We start from the raw sequence: 20,453 nt of genomic DNA, 5'->3' as shown, positions 1-20,453 counted from the left end.
GTAATTAATGTGTTTCCTAATTTAACCCTCACTCATTTTAGCTTAATCACCACTATGGCCCTTAATAATGCCTTCCAGAAACACTTTCTAGCAGGTTGACATTAATCAGGTGAAAATTGCAATGTAATTTCTATGGAACACGTACATTAACAAGGAACTAGTTTAATGTAATTAATATTGTGAAAGTGAATATTAAAAACATCAGTGGTGATCCATTTTTGGAGAGCTGCTGGAAAGTATACCTAAAAATGAAATAAAGTTATAAAACTTCCATGTATTGTAGCAAAGAGGAGGACTGAGACTAAAATATGATACGATCATCCCAGTTGCAGAGAAAGCCAGTTCATTAAGAGAAAGAATTCAGTTTTATTAATCTTCAACTCTCTGGCTAGTTGTAAAAGTAAGAAGGAAGTTAGATATATTGTCTGTTCTTACATTCAATCTAATGAAATGTGCTATGGCTTGATAGCTCTTCAGAGTACGGAATGAGCCTCACACAACCAATAATAATGCCATTGCTTCATCAAGGGATATTTTACCCACAGTGTGCACTGAATATAAGAGAAAAAAGAAAATAAGAGAAGGATATTATTGGTGTGCTCACATAGTGGGCTCTTTACGAAAGGCTATTTCTTTATATCATTTTGTGATGACTTGCAGCTGCAACTTTTAAATTTGCAGTCTGTTAGAAACTTCAGCACATATTCAGTGCTTTTTGTGCAGGTCACAATATTTTTGATGTTCTCTTTGGGTAATTTGTAGCACCAGATTGTGAAAGCTTTGTTCTCAGTACTGTAAAAAACCCCTCTTACTTGGAGATAGGGTGAAACCCGTCGGTTTCCCCTTAAAAGAAGTAACAGCATAGGTGCACAAGATACTTACAGCCTAGCTCTTAGCATCTAGAAATAGATCCCAACTGTATGTACGTCACGACACGAATGTAATTGTAAAAAGTGCAGAAACTTAACTATTGGGTAGATACAAATATAGGTTAATTTATTGCAATTTTTTTTTGTGTGTATATAGGTACATGTGCACACAAATTTTATATATAGGTATATGCATCTCATGATAATAAGAATTAATGAGTTCCAAATTAAATTTGGATAAACTGTGTTTATCCGTACATACCCTAGATTGCTTAAGCACATTTGTTTGAAGTCTGGAGGTATATAGTTTTCTAGTTCCAGAATGCAAAATAAAAAAGACCAGCCAACCATTTGACTTTTAAAGCTGCCGGTTTTGCTCTTTTCAGGACAGTCAAACATCTGAAAGGGAAACATCTGAAAGAGAATTTTAAGGTTCCTGGAAACAGTGGCGCTTCCCACTAACTGTGCAGTTTCACTGGGTGGCAGTAATAGCAGGGAAGTATGTTCCAGGCAAGAACTCCCAAGACTGTGGGAAGAGCTCTTTGTGCTGCCTAAATACAAATTCACAAAGAGTGTTAAGTGGTCTGATTCTTGACCAGGGAAATGCAAACCTCATCCTGGCTCAGGAGATGGTGTTCTCAATCAGTTAAAGTGCCATCCACTTATTTCCAAGACGAGGTTTGAATATACGGTATGCTCGGCTTGGAGCACAAGTCAGTGTAAGCAGCTTAGTCCCCAGCACTTCACATTATTGAAGTTGTCTGCATAATTAGCCGTGATGTGCCATGGCAGTGAGGAAAAGTACTAGGCCAGATTAGTGTGAAGGCTGAACTGCCTCTTGCCCTAAGGAAAACACAGAGCATGAAGAAATGATTAACTGCTGGGCTGATGCCATTTGTCTATTTGAGCAGCTAAATGAATTGAATAACAGAAGCATGGCCTGACAGTACAGGCTTGCCCAGTGGCATTTAACTTATCAAAGGACTTAAAGCTCTATTGACATTTACTGAGACAAATGATGAATAACATTAGCTGAGATTTTTAGAGAGGTTATATGTCCAAATATCCCTAGAATTCAGTGAAGAGGTACATTATCCTCATCCAGACTTTATTAAACTCTGGAGCTCAAAAGATGTTTTTTTCTGTTCCTATTTCTGATAATGGTATTTCTATGTTAACTATTTAGAGTCTTGCAACAAGCACCTTTGTGGGTTCCTCCCTTATATGCTGATGTTAATCCTGATTACCAGGCTATTTTTCACCATCCTTATGAGACAGAAGAACTTGCTGCTTCTACCTACTTTTCCTCGAGCTGTGCTCTGCTGCATCTGGGAGCTGTCCTGACTCCAGAACCTGTGGTGCAGAGCAAAGTTTTGAGCTTGGGATTTCCCTAATAGAGTTAGGCAAGAAGAGAAAGCCTATCTTTTGTGTAGAAATGTTTTGAGGAGAGCATTTTTAGCTTCTCAAATTATGCAGAGAAAGGAAAACTGGCCCTTATGCTCTCTGAAGGATAATCTGCTCTTCAGGGACTCCATATTTATGGGATCTTCTCCATCCCTTTTGCAGAAAATTTCCGTTGATCAAAAAAGTAGTTCTGACACAGTGGGCAGAAAGGGCAGTTTAGTCTATATCAAGGTTAATGCCAGGGAACATTGTTATGTTCTTGTACTGCCTTAAAGAAATGCCATCTAAGCAATTGCAAAACACTGCCAGTTGCAATACAGTACCAAAATGAAGATGACATGGTTCTGGAAAGGACCTGTCTAGACCTTGTGTCTAGACAGAATTTATGAACAGTTGAAGTCTTGTCTTCTTTTTCTTCCTGCCAATCCGAGCATGCTGTGGAGAAGAGATGGCATGGAAGAAATGGCTTAGCTTCTGGTTGCTTTAATAGTCTTTCTCTGTTATCCTGCCAGAAAACAAGCAAACAAACAAAACCCCAAACCAACAAACCAACAAACAAAACAAAACAAAAAACAAACCAGCAAACAATGATGCCAAATGACCAGTGAAGTGAATGGAAATAAGTTAAATTAAGTGGGACTATCCTGTGACAAAGTATGTCTTTGAGGAGTGCAGAAGCTTCCTCTCTGACTTTAAATAGTCCAGGTTCACAGGAAGAGATCATAGTATAATTTTTTTTCTTTTTTCTTTTTTTTTTTCCTTCACTTTCTTTAATAAGAATGCTAAACCCAAGATTATAGAATGGTTTGGGTTGGAAAGGACCTTAAGAGCATCTGGTTCCAAGCCCCCTGCTATGGGCAGGGACGCCTCACATTAGACCATGTACAGATATGCTTTTACCAGTGGTGGTGTTACTTGAAAATACATTTTAACTGCAACAATTGAAAAGGATCCATCACCAACTTCCCTTCAATAACACTCCACCCTTCACATTGTGGCTTTCCATGCAAGAAAAGCCAGTGCCTCTGGGCCTGATCTGAATCCCACTCTTGTAAATGGAAAATCCAAAGTGAGATCAGTTTCGTAGAGGAGCTGGGCAGGAGATGGGACTTAACATTCCTATGCTTCTTAAATAAATTGTTTTAGGCTGAAGAGTGTTCTAGGACAGACATTTTGGCAGGCAGAAGTTCAAATATGGCAAACCACCATATTTCATTTTTAGATTAAAATGTTTTAGAAATCGCAAATTGAAAACAATGAAGTCCTTATTCCTTTTAAGGCTTCTGAGAACTCTGCTGGCCAAAAACTTTTTGACTGTAATATTATGAAAATTATGTATTAGCAATTTCTGTCTTACTTGAAAAGAGTCTCAGCTTTGTTCACACTGAGCTCTTTGCTTTTTCAAGCAAGACCAAAGTGTTTCTCACTGATCAGCCTGGAACAGACCAGGGACTGAACTCAGACTTTACCAAATCACAGGGTTTGGTTCTCACTTAACAGTGCTGACCAGATATCACTGGATCTCTGGGTCAAGTCTTTTTTTGCATGTCCACTGCCAGCCTCAAGACAATGGTAATACTTTATCTCTCATTTTTACTAAGGGTAAATCACATTTGAATCATTTACATACTGCATTGGTAATAAAATATCAAATCTGTCATAAACTGGAGATAAATGCTGAACTATGCCAGATGTAATGTGCTTAATTGTCTTTCAGATGTTTTTGGGAAGCACAGAATATTTTTGATGTATAGTTGGGTTTGTTTGGTTTTGTTTGGTTGGCTTTTTTTTCCTGTTGTCTGTGATTTCTTTTTTGGTGTTTGAGTCTAGATAGGAAAAATCTGCATTGAAAACTGTATGAAGTTCCGTGGTGTGAACATCACCTACAAGTTACTGTCCCCCAACACAAGCTGCTATGCTGTCAGCATACTTCAAGGCCGAGAAGACAAATATGGAAGCCTTTATGTGAATGATTCCTCTGTGCTGCGCAGACCCGAATGCAAAGAAATACAGTACACTATTCAAGCTACAGACAAGCAGAGCAGGAAACATACCAAAACCCTCCTCACTGTTTTGTTGGAAGGAACTCGTAAGTACCTGAGTCAATTAGAACTATTTACTTATCTGTGAGTGTTACTGGTATTGGGTGATGCGTAAGTAGGGTAATCTATAAAGTGATGGCATTAACAATGAAAATGAGTCTGAGCTGCAAAATACAGATCACAAAGTTTGATTTTTGTGTTTTGATTCAGACCTGCCTGTAGCAGATACTTGTTTGAAGAACTAATTCACAGGAAGGTGGTTTAATATACACAATTTCTAATGTTCATGATGACATTTGATTTATAAGAATCTTTTTTGTGTGTTTGTGACCTTTATTTCAAGAAAAGGAAGGAAAAAAAAAGTGTTTATATATGTATGAAACCACAAATCTCTGGCCTACATATATTTATGCAATCATCTTTCTCTCCACTTCTCTCTAAGTTTTCCTTTTAAAAAAACAAAAACCAAAACTAACAACAACAAAAAGAACCACCACCAACAGCAACAAAAAAAACCCAACTTAATATTCATGTAGGGCTTTGTTTTACTGAAAAGTTTGTAAGGGCAGAATGTTAGAGATATTCTGTACCAATCACAGCAGAGGAGAACTACACTGGAAATAATAATTTCTTTCCAAACTATATCACACTTTATGCAAAACCTTACAGTTCTACCTGATAATTGCCTCTCTTTGATTTTGTCACGTCAGAACTCCTGTGCCAAGAGCAGATGGCTTGAGGAGGAAGAAACAAAAGCCTTCAGTGGACAAAAGCCTTATGCTGTCTGAAATCATACATTTCTAGCTGATGCTTTTTGGGCAGCTACTGCATTAGCCCAAGTACTAGGTGTTTTCCCTTAATTAAAAGTTTTGTATGAAGCTACAAGTACCTATGGTCTCTGGGGTTTTTTTATTAGTATGTTACCGCATTTCTACAGTTTTAGGCATTGACAGTGTGCTATTAAGTAAAGATGACTGCTGTCATGATCTTGCTGTTTATTTCACAGAAAAGCTGGACTTCTCTTTAGTTGTTACCTAAGTTTACTCAGTGTTGGGACAGTGTTCAGTCCTTCACTCCTTTTTCCATCTTTCTTTCCTTCCTATCTATCCCTAAAAATGGAATTTTCTTTTTGATTTGAGCTGACTTGCTTGTGTATTCATCTCCCTTGTACTGAACTCACAGCAAACTCTTTTCCCAACAGTTTTAAAGAAAGAGGAGGACTGTCCTGACTCTTGTGCTGTGAGTAAGCACCATGCTGAATGTGAAGAGTGTGGTGGCCTGGGAGTGCTAACAGGAAAATGCCAGTGGAGACAGGGGAGTGGAAAAGGTACATTTCTGTTGTGTGAAATTAAGCTTCTGTTTAGTTGTAATTGTGCATTTGACTTCTATAGATATAAAATGATTTATTCTGGCTGGACAACATGATACAGTAAACTACACAGAAGTTGAGGCTAAAAAAAATTTATCATAATACCCAAATTAAACACAGAATCATAGAATGGTTGGGATTGGAAAGATCATCTAGTTCCAACCCCCCTGCCATGGGCAGGGACACCTCACAGTAAACCATGTCACCCAAGACTCTGTCCAGCATGGCCTTGAACACTGCCAGGGATTTACCGCTTCTTTGGGCAACCTGTTCCAGGGCCTCACCACCCTCACGGTTAAGAACTTTTTCCTTATATCTAACCTGAACTTCTCCTGTTGAAGTTTAAACCCATTACCCCTTGTCCTATCACTACAGTCCCTAATGAAGACTCCCTCTTGAGGCCCCCTTCAGATACTGGAAGGCTGCTATGAAGTCTCCACGCAGCCTTCTCTTCTCCAGGCTGAACAGCCCCAACTTTCTCAGCCTATCTTCATAGGGAGGAGGTGCTCCAGTCCCCTCCCCTGATCATCCTCGTGGCCCTCCTCTGGACTTGTTCCAACAGCTCCATGTCCTTTTTATGTTGAGGACACCAGAACTGTATACAGTACTTCAAGTGAGGTCTCACAAGGGCAGAGGGGCAGGATCACCTCCTTCAACATACATAAAGAAGAAGTAAAAGGAGGTTAAGTTGCAATACTAATTCCTGATTTTGTCACTGGTGGTGTTGAACACGGGTAGTGAATTGGATTTGCAGCAGTGTAAATGGAACAGATGACTTATAGCTCACAAGGTAATCTCTGCAACTATGACTTGAGCTTGGAACATAGCAAACATAAGCCTGTGAGCAGGTATGCCCCAGCAGACAGTTAGTGAGCACAGGAGCAGTGTCTCTGTTGTCTGTTTTCTGTAGCACAGATCTGACAGGTGACAGCACTCGACTCTTCCAAAGCAATGCTTCTGTGCTGATGGTTTATCCTTTCAAACTGCATGAATATCACGAAGTCTCTTTGACTATTTGTAACCTTCATATTCAATTATATGTGAAATTGTGAAGACATCCCTAGTTGTGAAAGCAACTCTTCAGTCTCAAAATGGTCAACTACTGCTCTTTCAAGTAATACTCACTGTCACTGCAAGTGACATGCCCAGGGAGTTGTTGAAAGCAGAAGGCATAGTAAAAAATAGATTTCTTCCAGTTGCTTTTAGCAGTTGTCTTGCCTCTTACTTTAGCAGGTGATATTTATATTCATAGATGTTTATTTAAGAAAAAAAAGCAGCCCGTGTGTCAATGTGCACTGAGAAAATGGAAAATGGAATAAGCTTTCCTACAAAGCCTGTGGTATTTGTGCAGCTGTATATTTCTGTGTTAACAGGGATCACCACAAACTATTCCACGTGCACCCCAAGTATCAAGACTTGTCCGGATGGCATCTGTGATGTGATTGAGAGCAAAGATCCAGCTGTGTGTCCCCAAGACTGCACAAGTATGGAAATGTTTTAGGATGGGCTTTTCTATGTCACTGCTGGTCACTGTTCCAATTCTGATTTCCTGATTCTTTTACAAGCTCAACATATTTAGTATCTCTGCATTATCATGCCTGCATTTCAATGATACAAGGGAGTTAAAGTTATGGAGACTAATCTTGTTCTTTTTTAAGCCAGTCAGCCAGCACCTGTTGGCTGACAGTAATGGCAAGATAATGTTTTCTCAGTAATTCTCATTCCTCTCCCCTGTTAATTCGCAGGTAGTGTTTTTTAGTGGAGGTGTTTGCTGAAACAAGTATAGGTGTTAGGCAAGTTAAATGCCCTATTTCCAAACTTTAGCACAATTTGATAGAAACCATACCTTTTGAACTGCAATTTAAATAAGTAAGAAAAAAAATTCCATTTATAATATATGTGATTACAGAGGATCATTTGAGGAAATGCACCTGGCCTTATTTGACAGGTGACCATCAAAATGATCCAATGCCTTATCTATTTGAAGATGCAGGCAGAGATTCATACAAGCAGCATTTATGAAGGAAGAATTGAAAAGCATTTGTGTTTTTTCCTTGAGCGTGTATTTCTACATTCCACTCATATACCTGCTCGTACCTGCAAGGTTTCAAATCACCCTGAAGATATAAAGGTTAGAAAAACAGTGTATTGCGCTTGAGCAATTTCAGTCTTTCATGAGATTGTAATTTTTTAGTGGATCTTTTTATCTATTGGTATCTAATTCAGGAATAAATACATAGATGTTTCTTGAATTAATTCTTATGTTTCTGACAACAGTATACTCCAAGTTTACATTTTAAAACTGAGTCTTAGAGAATTAGCATTTACTTACAGGCTAAGACTTACGATCTTCTATAAAAGGAATTAATAAAGAGGCATCTTTGTATTTTTTACATGTAAGAATGGGGCTCTGTATTGTAAACGACTTATTGCAAAGATAATTATTCGATTAGAGTGCATAAAAACAATCCTGTGAGTGGCAGAAATACTTGAAGTGAATGCAGGTAACTTCTCTAATCATCTGAAAAGAATTCTTTATTGGTAATTACCGGAACCAGTTGTCATTCCAAAAGTTGAAATATTTGTGCCAGAGGCTGCAATGCTGAAACATGCAATGTGGAACATATACAGCATCAGATGTTTTGCTCAACAGAAGCCTGAAAGAAATAGTGTCTTATTAGATAATAGAAGCAGGCAACTAAGACAAGCTTTCAAGATGTTATGTATGCCTTTTTAATGCCTGAGTTTGATAATATTATTCATGTTTTAATGCAGTTCAGAACCTGGGCCGGTGTCCAAAAGCAGTGTGTTTACAGACAAAGAAATTAGTGTATTTTAGGAACTTAGAGGTACAGGAGTACCATTATATCAGCTTTTACTGGCAGGGGACATTTCTTTGGGATTGACAAGAAATAAATAGAAAGCCCCAAATGGGTTTAGATCAAGGATATTCTTTAAGTACTGACATTCACTAAAATACTTTTTTTTTTTTTTTTTTTGTAATTCATCTGTCATTATGATGGCTGTGTACTGGAATCCCAAATTTTCTTTCTCACACTAGCACTATGAATATTATATTCAGGGGCACTCAACTGAAACAACTGGTGCTGTGACTGTGCCTATCAAATAGAGGCAACCTAATTGCATTCTAAGGAAGAGACTTTCTTGTTGCAAGTGGCTGCTTCTGAGCTGGTTGCAGTGTGTGAATCTGGTTACACATTCATAAATGATTGGTCTTTGTAGGTTGCTTTGAACTTTGGCTTTCTGATAATGGAAAAGACCTGTAGCACCTAGGCTTCTACCTTGCTTTGTAGGTCTTTGTTTTCAGTGGTAGTCAGATGTTGTCTTTGGTTTTGTCCAACAACCCGTGTTTTTAACTTTCTGAATTTCTGGAGTGTCTATGTGATGTAGGATAGAGCCACATTTTAGCTTTTTCCAAATTACCCTGAAGCAGGGAAACAGCACAAGGGAAACAGCTGATGATTTCAACAAGAGCATGTGAAGTGCCACACAATTCAAAGCGATATTTTGGAATTTCCTTCCCAGCAGTGCATTGGTGAAAATTACATTTTTGGGTAGCTGGAATGCATACAGGAAGTTCCAGTTTTCTGATACACACCTCCAGTGACAATGTACTCATTTCCTTGCTGTGTAAAACCCCTTTGTCTTCAAATACTTTGCTCAAGAACAGTTTAGATAGGACCTGCTCATCCTCTGCTTCCCCTTCCTCAGGCCCTCAAACGTAGGCAGATATAGATAAATACATAATATTTTTCTGAGGCTAATGGAAGTTTTACTTCATCAACTCTTCACAATAGAGAAAGTTAGCTGGTGATGGGATATTCAAGAATTTTTGGGAATGCCGACTCTTCTTCAAACAAGTGTCAGCTCAGAGCAGTGACTCAGCAGAGTCTCTTCCAGCATTAACCAGCTGAGCTGCATACAATTTGGTAGGTGTGGCCTCTCTAGAAAGATGATCAAAATCTATTTTGCTTAAATACTCAAGTCCCCATTACACTCCTTCTAAGAAGCATATTTGCCTTTATGCTGCCAAAAACTATCCTTTTCTTCAATTCATGTTACACATCTAAAGAATGTAAAAGAGAGAGTCGTTCACTGTACTGTTGACTTAGATGTGATGGAGGAAAATGAGTTAAAATAAAACCAAGATGATACTGAAAAAAACTCATTCATCTTTTGAATCCCTTTATAGTTTAGCCAGTTTTTCTAAAAGGCAGCTAAACTTGCAGAACTTGATTGATTTCTGTCTACAAATGCTGTTTGTGATTAAAGGCAGTTTCTAAAAAAAAGTGTCACAACTAATGGTCATTTTTACAATAAATGCAGAAAAAAGTTATTTAATTGGAAACACAGTTGCAATTATTTTGCTTAAAGAACTCCTGCTTGAAATCAAGAGCAGTTCTGCATAAGTTTCTGCGCTTTTTCCTTAAAATTAAACAATGCCTTTTCAGATAATGGAAGATTTATTTTTTCCCACTTACACTTGGCACTTACTCTTAATGCTTTTGCTAGACTATCCCATGGCATTTACAGATGTGATTAACTATTGTTACCTTAGTTTGACAATGGAACAAATGATTTCTAGAACAGTGTGCTGACTTTTCCAAGGTAAGAGGAAATCGGCATCAGAACCAGAACAGAACTGAAGTCTGTAAACTGCTGGTCTAAACCACTGGACATCATCTCAGGAGTGAAAAAATGCCAAAGGCAATGGTGGAGACAAACTAGAACAAGTAGACTAGAGAAGATATTTTAGGGAGAATTTTAAAACGTAAGATGACCTCACTGATACAGAACAATAACGTTTTATGAGGAAACTGAGTCAGGGCAGCAATGAGATAATTGTTTGAGGTAGGTGTTTGGCATTAAGTACGGGGGTTCTGTATAAAGTTTCAAGGGGCACATGAAATTAGGCAAGTAACCCAACTACGCAAAGAGAACTATTATATTTTTATTAGAGGTAAATTTTGATCCAGAGTCTTCCATAGTGGGAATAGCTGCTAATCAGGGCTAATGTTCAAGCAGTCCAAGGTCCCCTTATTTCAAAATTTAGACTGTCCCTTAATTCTTAGGATTCCCCGTCTTTATCAATGCACCGTGCTGTGCCCTGTCAAATTTCAAATGCATACTAAGATAAACCCATGGGAAACTTTTTTTTTTCCCCTTTAACTATATGTCAGAATCTTAGGTTGTGTCTGTATTTGATTAGGTGGAAACATTATTGGTGGTCATGGGAAAGGCATTGGAAATCTTGGAATTAAGTCAGGACATGGCATTTGTTACTGCTTCCCAAGGCAGAACTGTTACTGTGAGAAAGATGATATCAAGGGTAAGTCTAAACATTATCTGCTGTTCTTATACTGATCTTTCTTCTGTTTGTATTTACCAATGATTGAAACTTATGGGCATGTTAATAAGCATTGTCTTTGGTCAGAGACTGCTGATATAAAATTACTTAAGAACTGGCAACTTGACTTCTACTATGGAGCCTGAAAATTTCCATAGGGGGCTATATCTAGCCTTGGTTAAAGATTCTTTTTTAGCCGTTACTACATGACAAACAGGTCGGTCGTCCTTTCGTTTCCAGCAGCATTCGCATTTCAGTGAGACTCACCTGCTATTTGCAAAGACAGCTAGGAGAATTAGAATAAAGACTTCAATTACTTTCAAGTAATTCTAGCTCCTAATAATTTCTGAAAATCTCGACTTCAAAATGTCAGAGGTAACCAGCACCCACTGTGTTAGGAGGAGGAGTGGATTACTTTTTTCATTGACTTTTGTTTAAACAAAAAACTCTGTGCAGTTATTTGAAACAGATTGATGGGGATTAAAAAATGGTGGTTTTTTTTTTAATTTTTTTTGTTATTAATCTACGTAAAATATTTTGCATTTCTAAAACCAAATTGTTTAGAATATATCTTGATTCGCTTTTTTGAGTAAATTTTCTACAGGCATAAGACAAAATAAAGTTTATTGCTGGATTTTTTTCTTCTTTTTTTTTCTCTATTTTTTTGCTCTCTGTTCTAGAAGGATATTGGGCTGTTTCCATTAATTTCCACTTATTTCGGAGGTACAGCTTGCAGACGTAGCTAAATTAATTGTGTATCTGAAGTCAGGATTATCTGATTCGCAAAGGACAATATTTTGGATCTCTCAGTTTCTTCAGGAAGTGACCTCCTAGGGATGCTGTCCAGGTACCCTTAGAGTTAAAGAAACTTAGCTTCCAAAGGAAGACACTAAAGTGCTTCTGCAAAAGAGGAAGTAGTAAATGGCGAGGGAAAAAAAAAGCTTATTACTTTAGAAGCAATTGCAGCATTAGGCAGTGTTTTTCAGAAAAAATTACTTAGATAAATGCAAAGTAGAAATATTCTGTCATTGTATAATCTAAAAAGATGAAGAGAAATATTCTGTAATAGCTAATAATTGACATAATAAATTAAATTTGTATTTGAAGGCTTTATTTGATGGGTTGAATGACCCTAACATAAACTGTTGTCAGCAAACAAAATTCAGTTGTAGATCTTCAAGTGGTATTAGAAGATGAATACGTAGTAGGCTGGGTCTTAAAGAAGAGTGGCAGAAGTAGCCTACATCTATGAAGATGCAGAACACGGGATAAAGCTAGCTATCCTTACATTTACACAGACAGTTAGGCAAACACCTGCTGGTGTCCAAAATGATAATAAAAAAAAAGAATTGGTAAGTTTTTCCTCTAGGTTTTTAAATGATTTTGAGTTATGTTTCTGTCACACCTGCGTGCATTATATGCACTGCCTAATCAGAAGGAGACAAGAAAAGTTCTGAGAAGCTCTTCTTGATCCACAGAGCCACTATGTGATGATGTGTGCAAGACCGTGATAGCAGGAGCAGTGCTGCTGTCCTTCATCATCTCTGTGCTGCTTTCTTCCTATTTCATCCATCGTTACCACAAGAATTCTCCGAAGCCACCTATTGCCTCTGCAGAAATGACATTCCGGCGCCCAGCCCAGTCCTACCCCATCAGTTATTCTTCTACTAATGTCCGCCGGCCTTCTTTAGATTCTATGGAGAACCAGGTGTCTGTAGACACCTTTAAAATACCAGTAAGTCTGATGTCATTTTGCATGGTTTCTTTTGATGTCTGTCTTGTTCCTAAAGAATGCTGCTTATGCAGGCAGAAAATGTTTCAGAAATGCAATCTATTAATAGAAATACCCAACTCAAAAAGCTAAATTGAGAATCAGGTGTACAGGTAGGGAACTGAAGATACTTGATGAGTAATTGAATAAACCATATAATTTACTCTATAAGGCTAATATATGCTTGCACTTTTGTTATGTTTTAATATATAGTAATATCTTAGCTCTGATTTGAGACAATTTTTTTTTCTAAATGGAACTCTGCATTTGACACTAGTGGGGTTTGACTTTAACGTTGTTCAATTTAATACTAATAATCAGCAGCTTCATAGTCTCTGCCATAGTACTGCAACAAGGCTACGTTTAAAACAAAATCAAAAATCCTCCTGAGATCTGTTCGATCTGTTCCTGATTTCTGATATACAGACTGTAGGTGTCAGTTGGAGTGGGATTTTTACCCACATTTGAAGTTTTTTTACCCTTCAGACTATCATACCTTTAGTCGAGTTTCTTCTGTGTTGGATCACATACTATCCAGGATGCTTGCCAGCTGGTAGAGAAATACTGCCACTTTATATGACATGTGGCAGCATGAAATCTATATGAATTTTAGATAGTGAAGTCTTCACAGACCTTGTGCTCAGTTTGCTTTAATTTCTTGTCTGGTTTGTACATCTCTCATCATTTTGCAACTGTAAGGCTTAATAACACTAATTTCATAAGAGGAGGATTGTTGTCTCTGATGAATTCTTAAGGGGAAACCTTATTCCGTGAGTAAAACTGATTTACTTCTCTGTGAAGTCCAAAGTCGTATACTCATAGTTACTCTGAAAGCAAGCATTTATGCTGTATCACTTCGTTTTTCATGTGTACCCAATTTTCCAGAACTGCAAATATAATCCGTTATCCGTAGACTACATGTGCAGCCTGTTTTGAAGGAGATGTTTGCAAGGTAATGGAAAACTCTTGCAAAATACCTAGAGTTTCAGAAGCTTTCATCAAAATGCACTGAGACTGATAAAAAGAGCAGCCAAACATTATACATTAAAGTGTACCTATTCCTAAAGAATGGTCTCCTATTGAACATTAATGCTTTGAGTGTAGCTAGCCATTCCTTTTCTTGCTTCATCTTCATCCTTTTCTCTCCTGCAGGAAGATCCAAAATGGGAATTTCCTCGGAAGAACCTAGTTTTGGGCAAGACTCTTGGAGAAGGAGAATTTGGAAAGGTTGTCAAGGCAACAGCGTTCCGACTCAAGGGAAGAGCTGGCTATACCACTGTAGCAGTGAAAATGTTAAAAGGTACATTTCCATCTGGGTCTGAAATTATTTGAAAACCTTTTGTTGTGACCTCTGAATGGATTTTAAGAGGGGCTAGCATTAAAGTAAATGTTAGCTAAAACCAGCCAGTATCAAGGGCTGTATTTCTTCCAGCATTCTGTTATATGCTGGCAGATTTCTGACTGTAAGCTAGCACCACATTGATCTAGGTAATTTCCACAAGTAATTCTAATTTGTGGTGTTCAGGGAGCCTCTGTCTTAACATAGCAAATGTATTTAACTTTGTTTGTCATTGATGGAAATATTGCAAGGGTTTGTTACAGCTTCCTGACTGTTTTTGTTTTTTTTTTTTTCCTCTACCCAGTTTTTTTTGACAGAGCTTTTAAAATAAATCATGTTGTAATCACATCAAGAGACAGAACAGACCTATTAAGTTACTTTTCAGTTTAAGAATTCCATCTACTTTTATACTTTATGGTTTGCTTTTTAATTAGTGGAAGCGCTGCCAAACTGGCATGAATAGACCAGTGCTGTCTTCTGGTGTCTTCAGTTTTCCCTAAGACTCTAAAGCTGAGGAAAACAAAGTATGCCTAGATAATGTTAAGATGGTAACATGAGACCTTGAGCTCAAACCATTCACTTCTGCTTATAAGTAAAAACATGTCATTATAAGAAAATGTTATACTATTTATTGCCATTTGTATTATATGCAATTAAAAAAAATAGGGGAAAAACCTAAGAAAATTACATCCGTTGCTACTTGAGAGCAAAGATGAGGTATGTCCCATCGTGTTACCAAATAAATAAATGCATTAAGTGCACGTTTGCATTGCAGAATGTTCAGTGGAGAATAGGTCATATAGAGGAAGTCTAGAAACTATTTTTTTCAGAAGACTATTTAACTGTTACTTGTAATAGTCAAGTAATGAGCTGTAAGCAATAGAATAGTCATAGCTATTATTTCATTTCATATATATTTGTGCATTCAATGTCACTGGTTTTTCTGGCACATTTTTACCAACAACATGTGACTGAGTTAGGATTCCAAGACATTCAGTTTTCCCTAGCTATTATGAAGGAAAGAATTGACAGAATTGATAATGTGAAGAAGTAATCCTTTATTTTAAGCACTTTATTTTAATAAATTGATCTGACATTTACAGTAATACTTCAGGTTCTAATGAATCCCTTTGTAATGCAAATTACATTGCAGATAGTCACATGAAATTCTATTTCCCAACTTGACTGCAGAGAACATTTGTCATTCTGCAAATATTCATCTGTTGTTATTGGTTTAACTTTACTGTTAACACATGACAACTGAAGTATGAGAAACGCTGCATTAATCCACCATGGTCTTTATAATACTGTCAGAAAGTATAAAGGACATTTACTTTGGATCGGGCCAACATCACCCATTCTTTCCCTATAACAGACACAAAAGGGGTAATTTGTCTGAGTATTAGGGACTCTGTGCTGACTGATCTTTAAAAGGGAACGGTATGTATACCAGCATGTTAATGGAGAAAGCCTCTTGCTTATTGCATGAAAGGTATCTCATGTCTGAGCTGTGCAGATGAACACAATCTGTGGTTAAGAACAGGCCAGGGTAGAACTCTCCGTACATTGTCAACTTGGTGTTATGCACTGGTGAGGGAACAAAGAGCAGTAAGTAATATCTGAATCAAAATAGTCTCAGAGCTATGAATGGATGTAAAGGAACAGAGACATATTTTTTTCAGAACATTATGACTGCTTTTCTCATATTAATTAAATCTGATCTCCTGCATGATGCAAATGCCCTCATTACAATAAAATTAAAGGGGAAAACAAAGAAAAAATAATATGTCAATAGACATGATTCACAATTTTTAAAAACAAGGGGCATAAGGCTTCAGAGCTAATTGTCTCAATTTGTGCACTATTGAAGTTAGGTTTTCCAGCAGACAAACAAAAAATTGGACTTTCTCACAGGCATTAAGTTGATGTTGTTTATTTTTGGTTTAGATAAATACATATTTTTCCGTAGTGTTTAACAGTAGTGAGAGAGAATCTGATACTGCACTCCCTGGGATAAAAGACTCTGAAGTCTGAGTGGAGGTTCAGACTATAAGATAACACATACAAGCATATACCACTGATACAAACATACAGTCGAACAGAAAATAAAAAATGCCATGACCAGGGAGAACTATTAGCACACATATTTTAAATAGATATGTAAATAAATCCTTTGGTGGTTACAGCCTTTATGCAAAAGCATGCAATACAGTACCAAGGAGCAGAAGCCAAGCTTGTAGCCTTAAGTAAAGGTGACCACATATTTGTCAGATGCCCAGTAATAATACTCTAGGAACCATCTGGCATGTTCTGTATGTCAGAGAGATTAAGGATAAGGTAGAAAAAGGGTTATTTCTGACCTGTGGTGTCTTTATAACTAGGGATCTACTTCAAGCCCCAGTGCATTCTAAGAGGAAGCTTGTTAGTCAGAAGAATTCTGCAAAAACATAAGGCTTGAAAGGCTAAGAAAACCCTATAGGGATAGTGTGTTGTCACATGATTCCCACTGACAAGAGAGAAGCCTCCTTACATGTCTCCCAGTAAAATCAATCTGAACTGTACAGTGGCTTTAGAACTCTAAATCTGGATGTGTGCTACAAGTGTAAGCCAATAGATTAGTGGATTTTTACATTGTCAGAAAATGTATTTTTGTCTTTTTTGTTTGGTCAACATAAAATCATGGGTTTCAGATGTTTCTGAAGCTTCACCTGCACTAATTCACCCTAAAAAGTTCTTTCAAAACACTAGGAAAAGGTCTGTAACAATTTCCTGGCATCTGCAAGGCATTACAGACTCTGGTCGATTCTTGGCTGACCTACTGGTTCTATCATCATTTGTATCAGGGCAGAGTAAGGATCCTTAGAGCAGGTTTCCAAGCCAGAACAGCAGCAGTCCTATTGACTTTGTTCTTATCTGAATGACTGTAGGACAGTGGAGATGGGAAAATTTCTTTCCTGTGGGGAAGTAGAGAGTTTTCCAGACTCTTGCTTATTCCAGGATAAACAGTTGATCTCATACTTCAGATGGTACATAGAAAACTCTTGAGTAATGCTTTCCTAACCACAACTGTGTTTGCACACTTTCTGCAGAAAATGCTTCCCAGAGTGAGCTGCGAGATCTGCTTTCGGAGTTCAACCTTTTGAAACAAGTGAACCATCCTCATGTCATCAAACTGTATGGAGCCTGCAGTCAAGATGGTAAATATTGGAAGCTCTTTATTAAGATGAATTAAAAAATAGTTCATTGATGGGTTTGGACCACTGCTTAATATTTGCTGAGCACCTTTTAAATTTGCTGCTGGCTGAAAAAATGAGGGATATATAAGAAAAGTGATATTTGAAGGGAAGAGGAAATGCTAATTCACTGTAAGCATTCTTCCTGTGGTTTTCTTCAATACATGTTTTGATTTAAATTTTACCAATCTACTACCGATTCTCTTCCAATGTATATTTTCATATTATGTTGATGCTCATTAAGTGTTTTTAAACGTGGATAATATTTAAAAGTTTGAGTTTTCATTATTATTGTTGTTATTCATACTAAACCAATGCTTTGATGCCTGATCCAGGGAGTGAGATCTTCTTTTGGGAAAAAAAAAACAACCCCACAATCAGTCAAACAAACAAAAGATGACTACAGATCCGTTTGTTAAAATATAGATGGTTAGATTGATACTTAGTTTTCCTCCTGTCACAAAATTGTTGTCTGCCTCTTGTAAAATAGTTGCTAAAAGCTACAGTCATTGAAAGGTACGTTTTAAGGGGGGGAAGAGTTTCAGATTCGTGTATTATAAACTGCCAGTGAAGCAAATTTTGATTGTTCTGCTTAGGAACTGATATGAATAATTTGTGTTCATTTTAAATGAAGTTGCATGGCAACATTCTCTTCCTTTTGCATCAGTAATTGTGCAGCCTAAAATCATAGTCTGCATGTTGCAACCCTGGGCAAAGGCCTTCCACTTCCCCCCCCCCCCCCCCCCCGTTCTGTTGAAAGTGTCACTTTCAGTTGAGAACAGAGAATATAATTCAGGACTGAGTCATCTCTGAGTCTTAGTAAGGTAATGAACCGGTGGGGCGGGATTTTTTTTTTTTTCCCCTTTTCAGTACAATGTATTTTTTCATCCCAAAGGAAGTGAATTGTTTCTGAGTCACAGGCTTTTAATAAATACCAAGTTAATTCATTAGCGTATGACGTGGGAGGGTTTTGATGCGGCAGACAAATGTATGTAGCATTAAAGCACTGAGTAGGTATTATTCATATGGGTAATGAGGAGGAGAAACTAATGGATTGAAATGTCAGAATGTTTCTAAGTGGTCTGAAAAGGCACCTTAAATACAACACTGGAATTAGAAGATGATTTGTGAGCTCAGTGGCACACACTCCAGAAATATAATTTTTTAAGTTTCTCTAAGTTAGGCCATTTCACAGACGTGATTTGTAAGAGGGTTGTCTCTTCTTTGGTCTCAAATTATCTAGGTGAGGGAATACAGGCAAGAGCCTGAATTCTGCTTTGATTTAGACTAAAGTTCACTCACTTTGCTTAGAGGATGTAAGCTGAAAATATTCTATGATTCCATGGCTGATTCTGTGCCTTTTACGTAAAGGCCAGAGGTGTCTGGACTGTTAAGACCATGTGTTGAGTAGAAGAGGGTTTTTTGGGGGAGGGGGGAAAAATGGTTATCTGTTAATTTGATTATCTGTTAATTGTTTACTTACCAGTGTGCTTGTTTATTTCAGGCCCGCTGTATTTAATTGTGGAATATGCTAAATATGGCTCATTGCGCAGTTTTCTCAGGGAAAGTCGAAAAGTAGGACCGAGCTACGTGGGTAGTGATGGCAACAGAAATTCAAGTTACTTGGATAACCCTGATGAGAGAGCCTTAACAATGGGAGATCTGATCTCATTTGCATGGCAGATATCACGAGGGATGCAGTACCTTGCAGAAATGAAGGTAGGGCAGTGTAATAGTGATCTGAGTTTGTCCTTTTGATAGAGAGACATGTCAGCAGTTGGATCCTCCACAAGAAGCATAAACACTCTTGTTGGTTTCTTCCAAAAGCTCGTGCATCGTGATTTAGCAGCCAGGAATGTATTGGTGGCAGAAGGGCGCAAAATGAAGATTTCTGATTTTGGCCTCTCCCGTGATGTGTATGAAGAAGATTCATATGTCAAGAGGAGCAAGGTACAGTGCATATTAAAAACAGTAGTGGAATGATTACCTAATCAAGAGAATGAATTTATACTGCAGGATTTGACCACAGAAGGAAAAAATAATGGCCATTTTTTATTAATTTAGAATAATTGCCCTATTTAAAAAAAATAAAATGAGGTTGAAGCAAAATTATGAGCTTAGTCAGTGGGACAGTAATATATATATGTAAAAGGTGTATTATATTTCAGTCACCATTACCTCCTCCAGCTCTTTTTGTTGACTTTTCAACAAAACCAATTTATTTCCAATATGTAGAAGTTACAAGTTAAAGAAGGGTCACTATGATGATTAAGGCCTTGCAGCATCTGACATGCAAGGAGAGGCTTATACAGCTGTGTTTATTTAGCCTGGACAAAAGAGGGCTCAGGGGAATCTTGTTGATGAGAGAGAATAAAGCCAACAAAGCCAGGCTCTTCTCATTGTGGCCCAGTGACAGAACAAGAGGCAATGGGAGCTATTTTAAATATGAGTAATTACATTTAAAGGGAAGAAAAAGAAAACATTTTTACCCTAACAGTGACCAAACACTGGAACAGGCTGCCTGGGTGGAAATAATGTCAAGAAATGTGGTGTGGCTGGCCCTGCTCTGAGGTCCCTGTACACCTCAGTGGTTCTGTGATCCTGTGAAGAGTTGCAAGACAATTATGTAAAGAGCAGGATGAGATCTGTTGGTTTTTTCAAAAGCAATGTGCCAAACAGGCTGTAATAAATTATTTCTTTTTCTTAAGGCTAGAGAGTTCACACAGGATGATTAAAAATAGCATGTTTGGTTAACATGAATACAGAAGAATGACACCGTTTTGAATTGCAGGAGCTTTTAACTTAACCTTTTTACAGGCAGAGGGTAGCCCAATTTTAAATGAGGTTTATCTAGTTCCTTATCACTCTGCTTGAAGACACAAACAAAAACCACCACCATTTTTCTCTTTTCCTATTTATAATTAAAAACATAAAAAATTCCCAAGGAGTTGGAAAAAAAAAAGTGCAGACACTTTCTATAAAAATCCTCATTTCAGTAATTACCACATCTATGCAGAAAACATGAAGCAAAACCCTCCTACAGATATTTCCAAAAGTA

General features: G+C 37.5%; 1 protein-coding gene across 1 annotated transcript in view; it reads left to right on the top strand.

Moving 5' to 3' along the window:
- Window positions 1-20,453, top strand: part of RET (ret proto-oncogene) — a gene marked incomplete at both ends in the record, with an annotated part of 92,019 nt that overhangs the window by 59,833 nt on the left and 11,733 nt on the right. The window contains 9 exons of the mRNA XM_080620268.1: window positions 4,104-4,362; window positions 5,517-5,642; window positions 7,058-7,168; window positions 10,915-11,034; window positions 12,531-12,787; window positions 13,976-14,123; window positions 17,252-17,359; window positions 18,900-19,114; window positions 19,223-19,345. Coding sequence (XP_080476394.1) covers window positions 4,104-4,362; window positions 5,517-5,642; window positions 7,058-7,168; window positions 10,915-11,034; window positions 12,531-12,787; window positions 13,976-14,123; window positions 17,252-17,359; window positions 18,900-19,114; window positions 19,223-19,345 — 1,467 coding nt within the window. The remainder of the gene's footprint in view (window positions 1-4,103; window positions 4,363-5,516; window positions 5,643-7,057; window positions 7,169-10,914; window positions 11,035-12,530; window positions 12,788-13,975; window positions 14,124-17,251; window positions 17,360-18,899; window positions 19,115-19,222; window positions 19,346-20,453) is intronic.

The sequence above is a fragment of the Psittacula echo genome, assembly GCF_963264785.1.
Source record: "Psittacula echo genome assembly, chromosome: 6".
NCBI classification, from domain to species: Eukaryota; Metazoa; Chordata; class Aves; order Psittaciformes; family Psittacidae; genus Psittacula; species Psittacula echo.
Note: the sequence above shows the minus strand (reverse complement) of the source record. Positions and strands in the feature narration are given on the sequence as shown.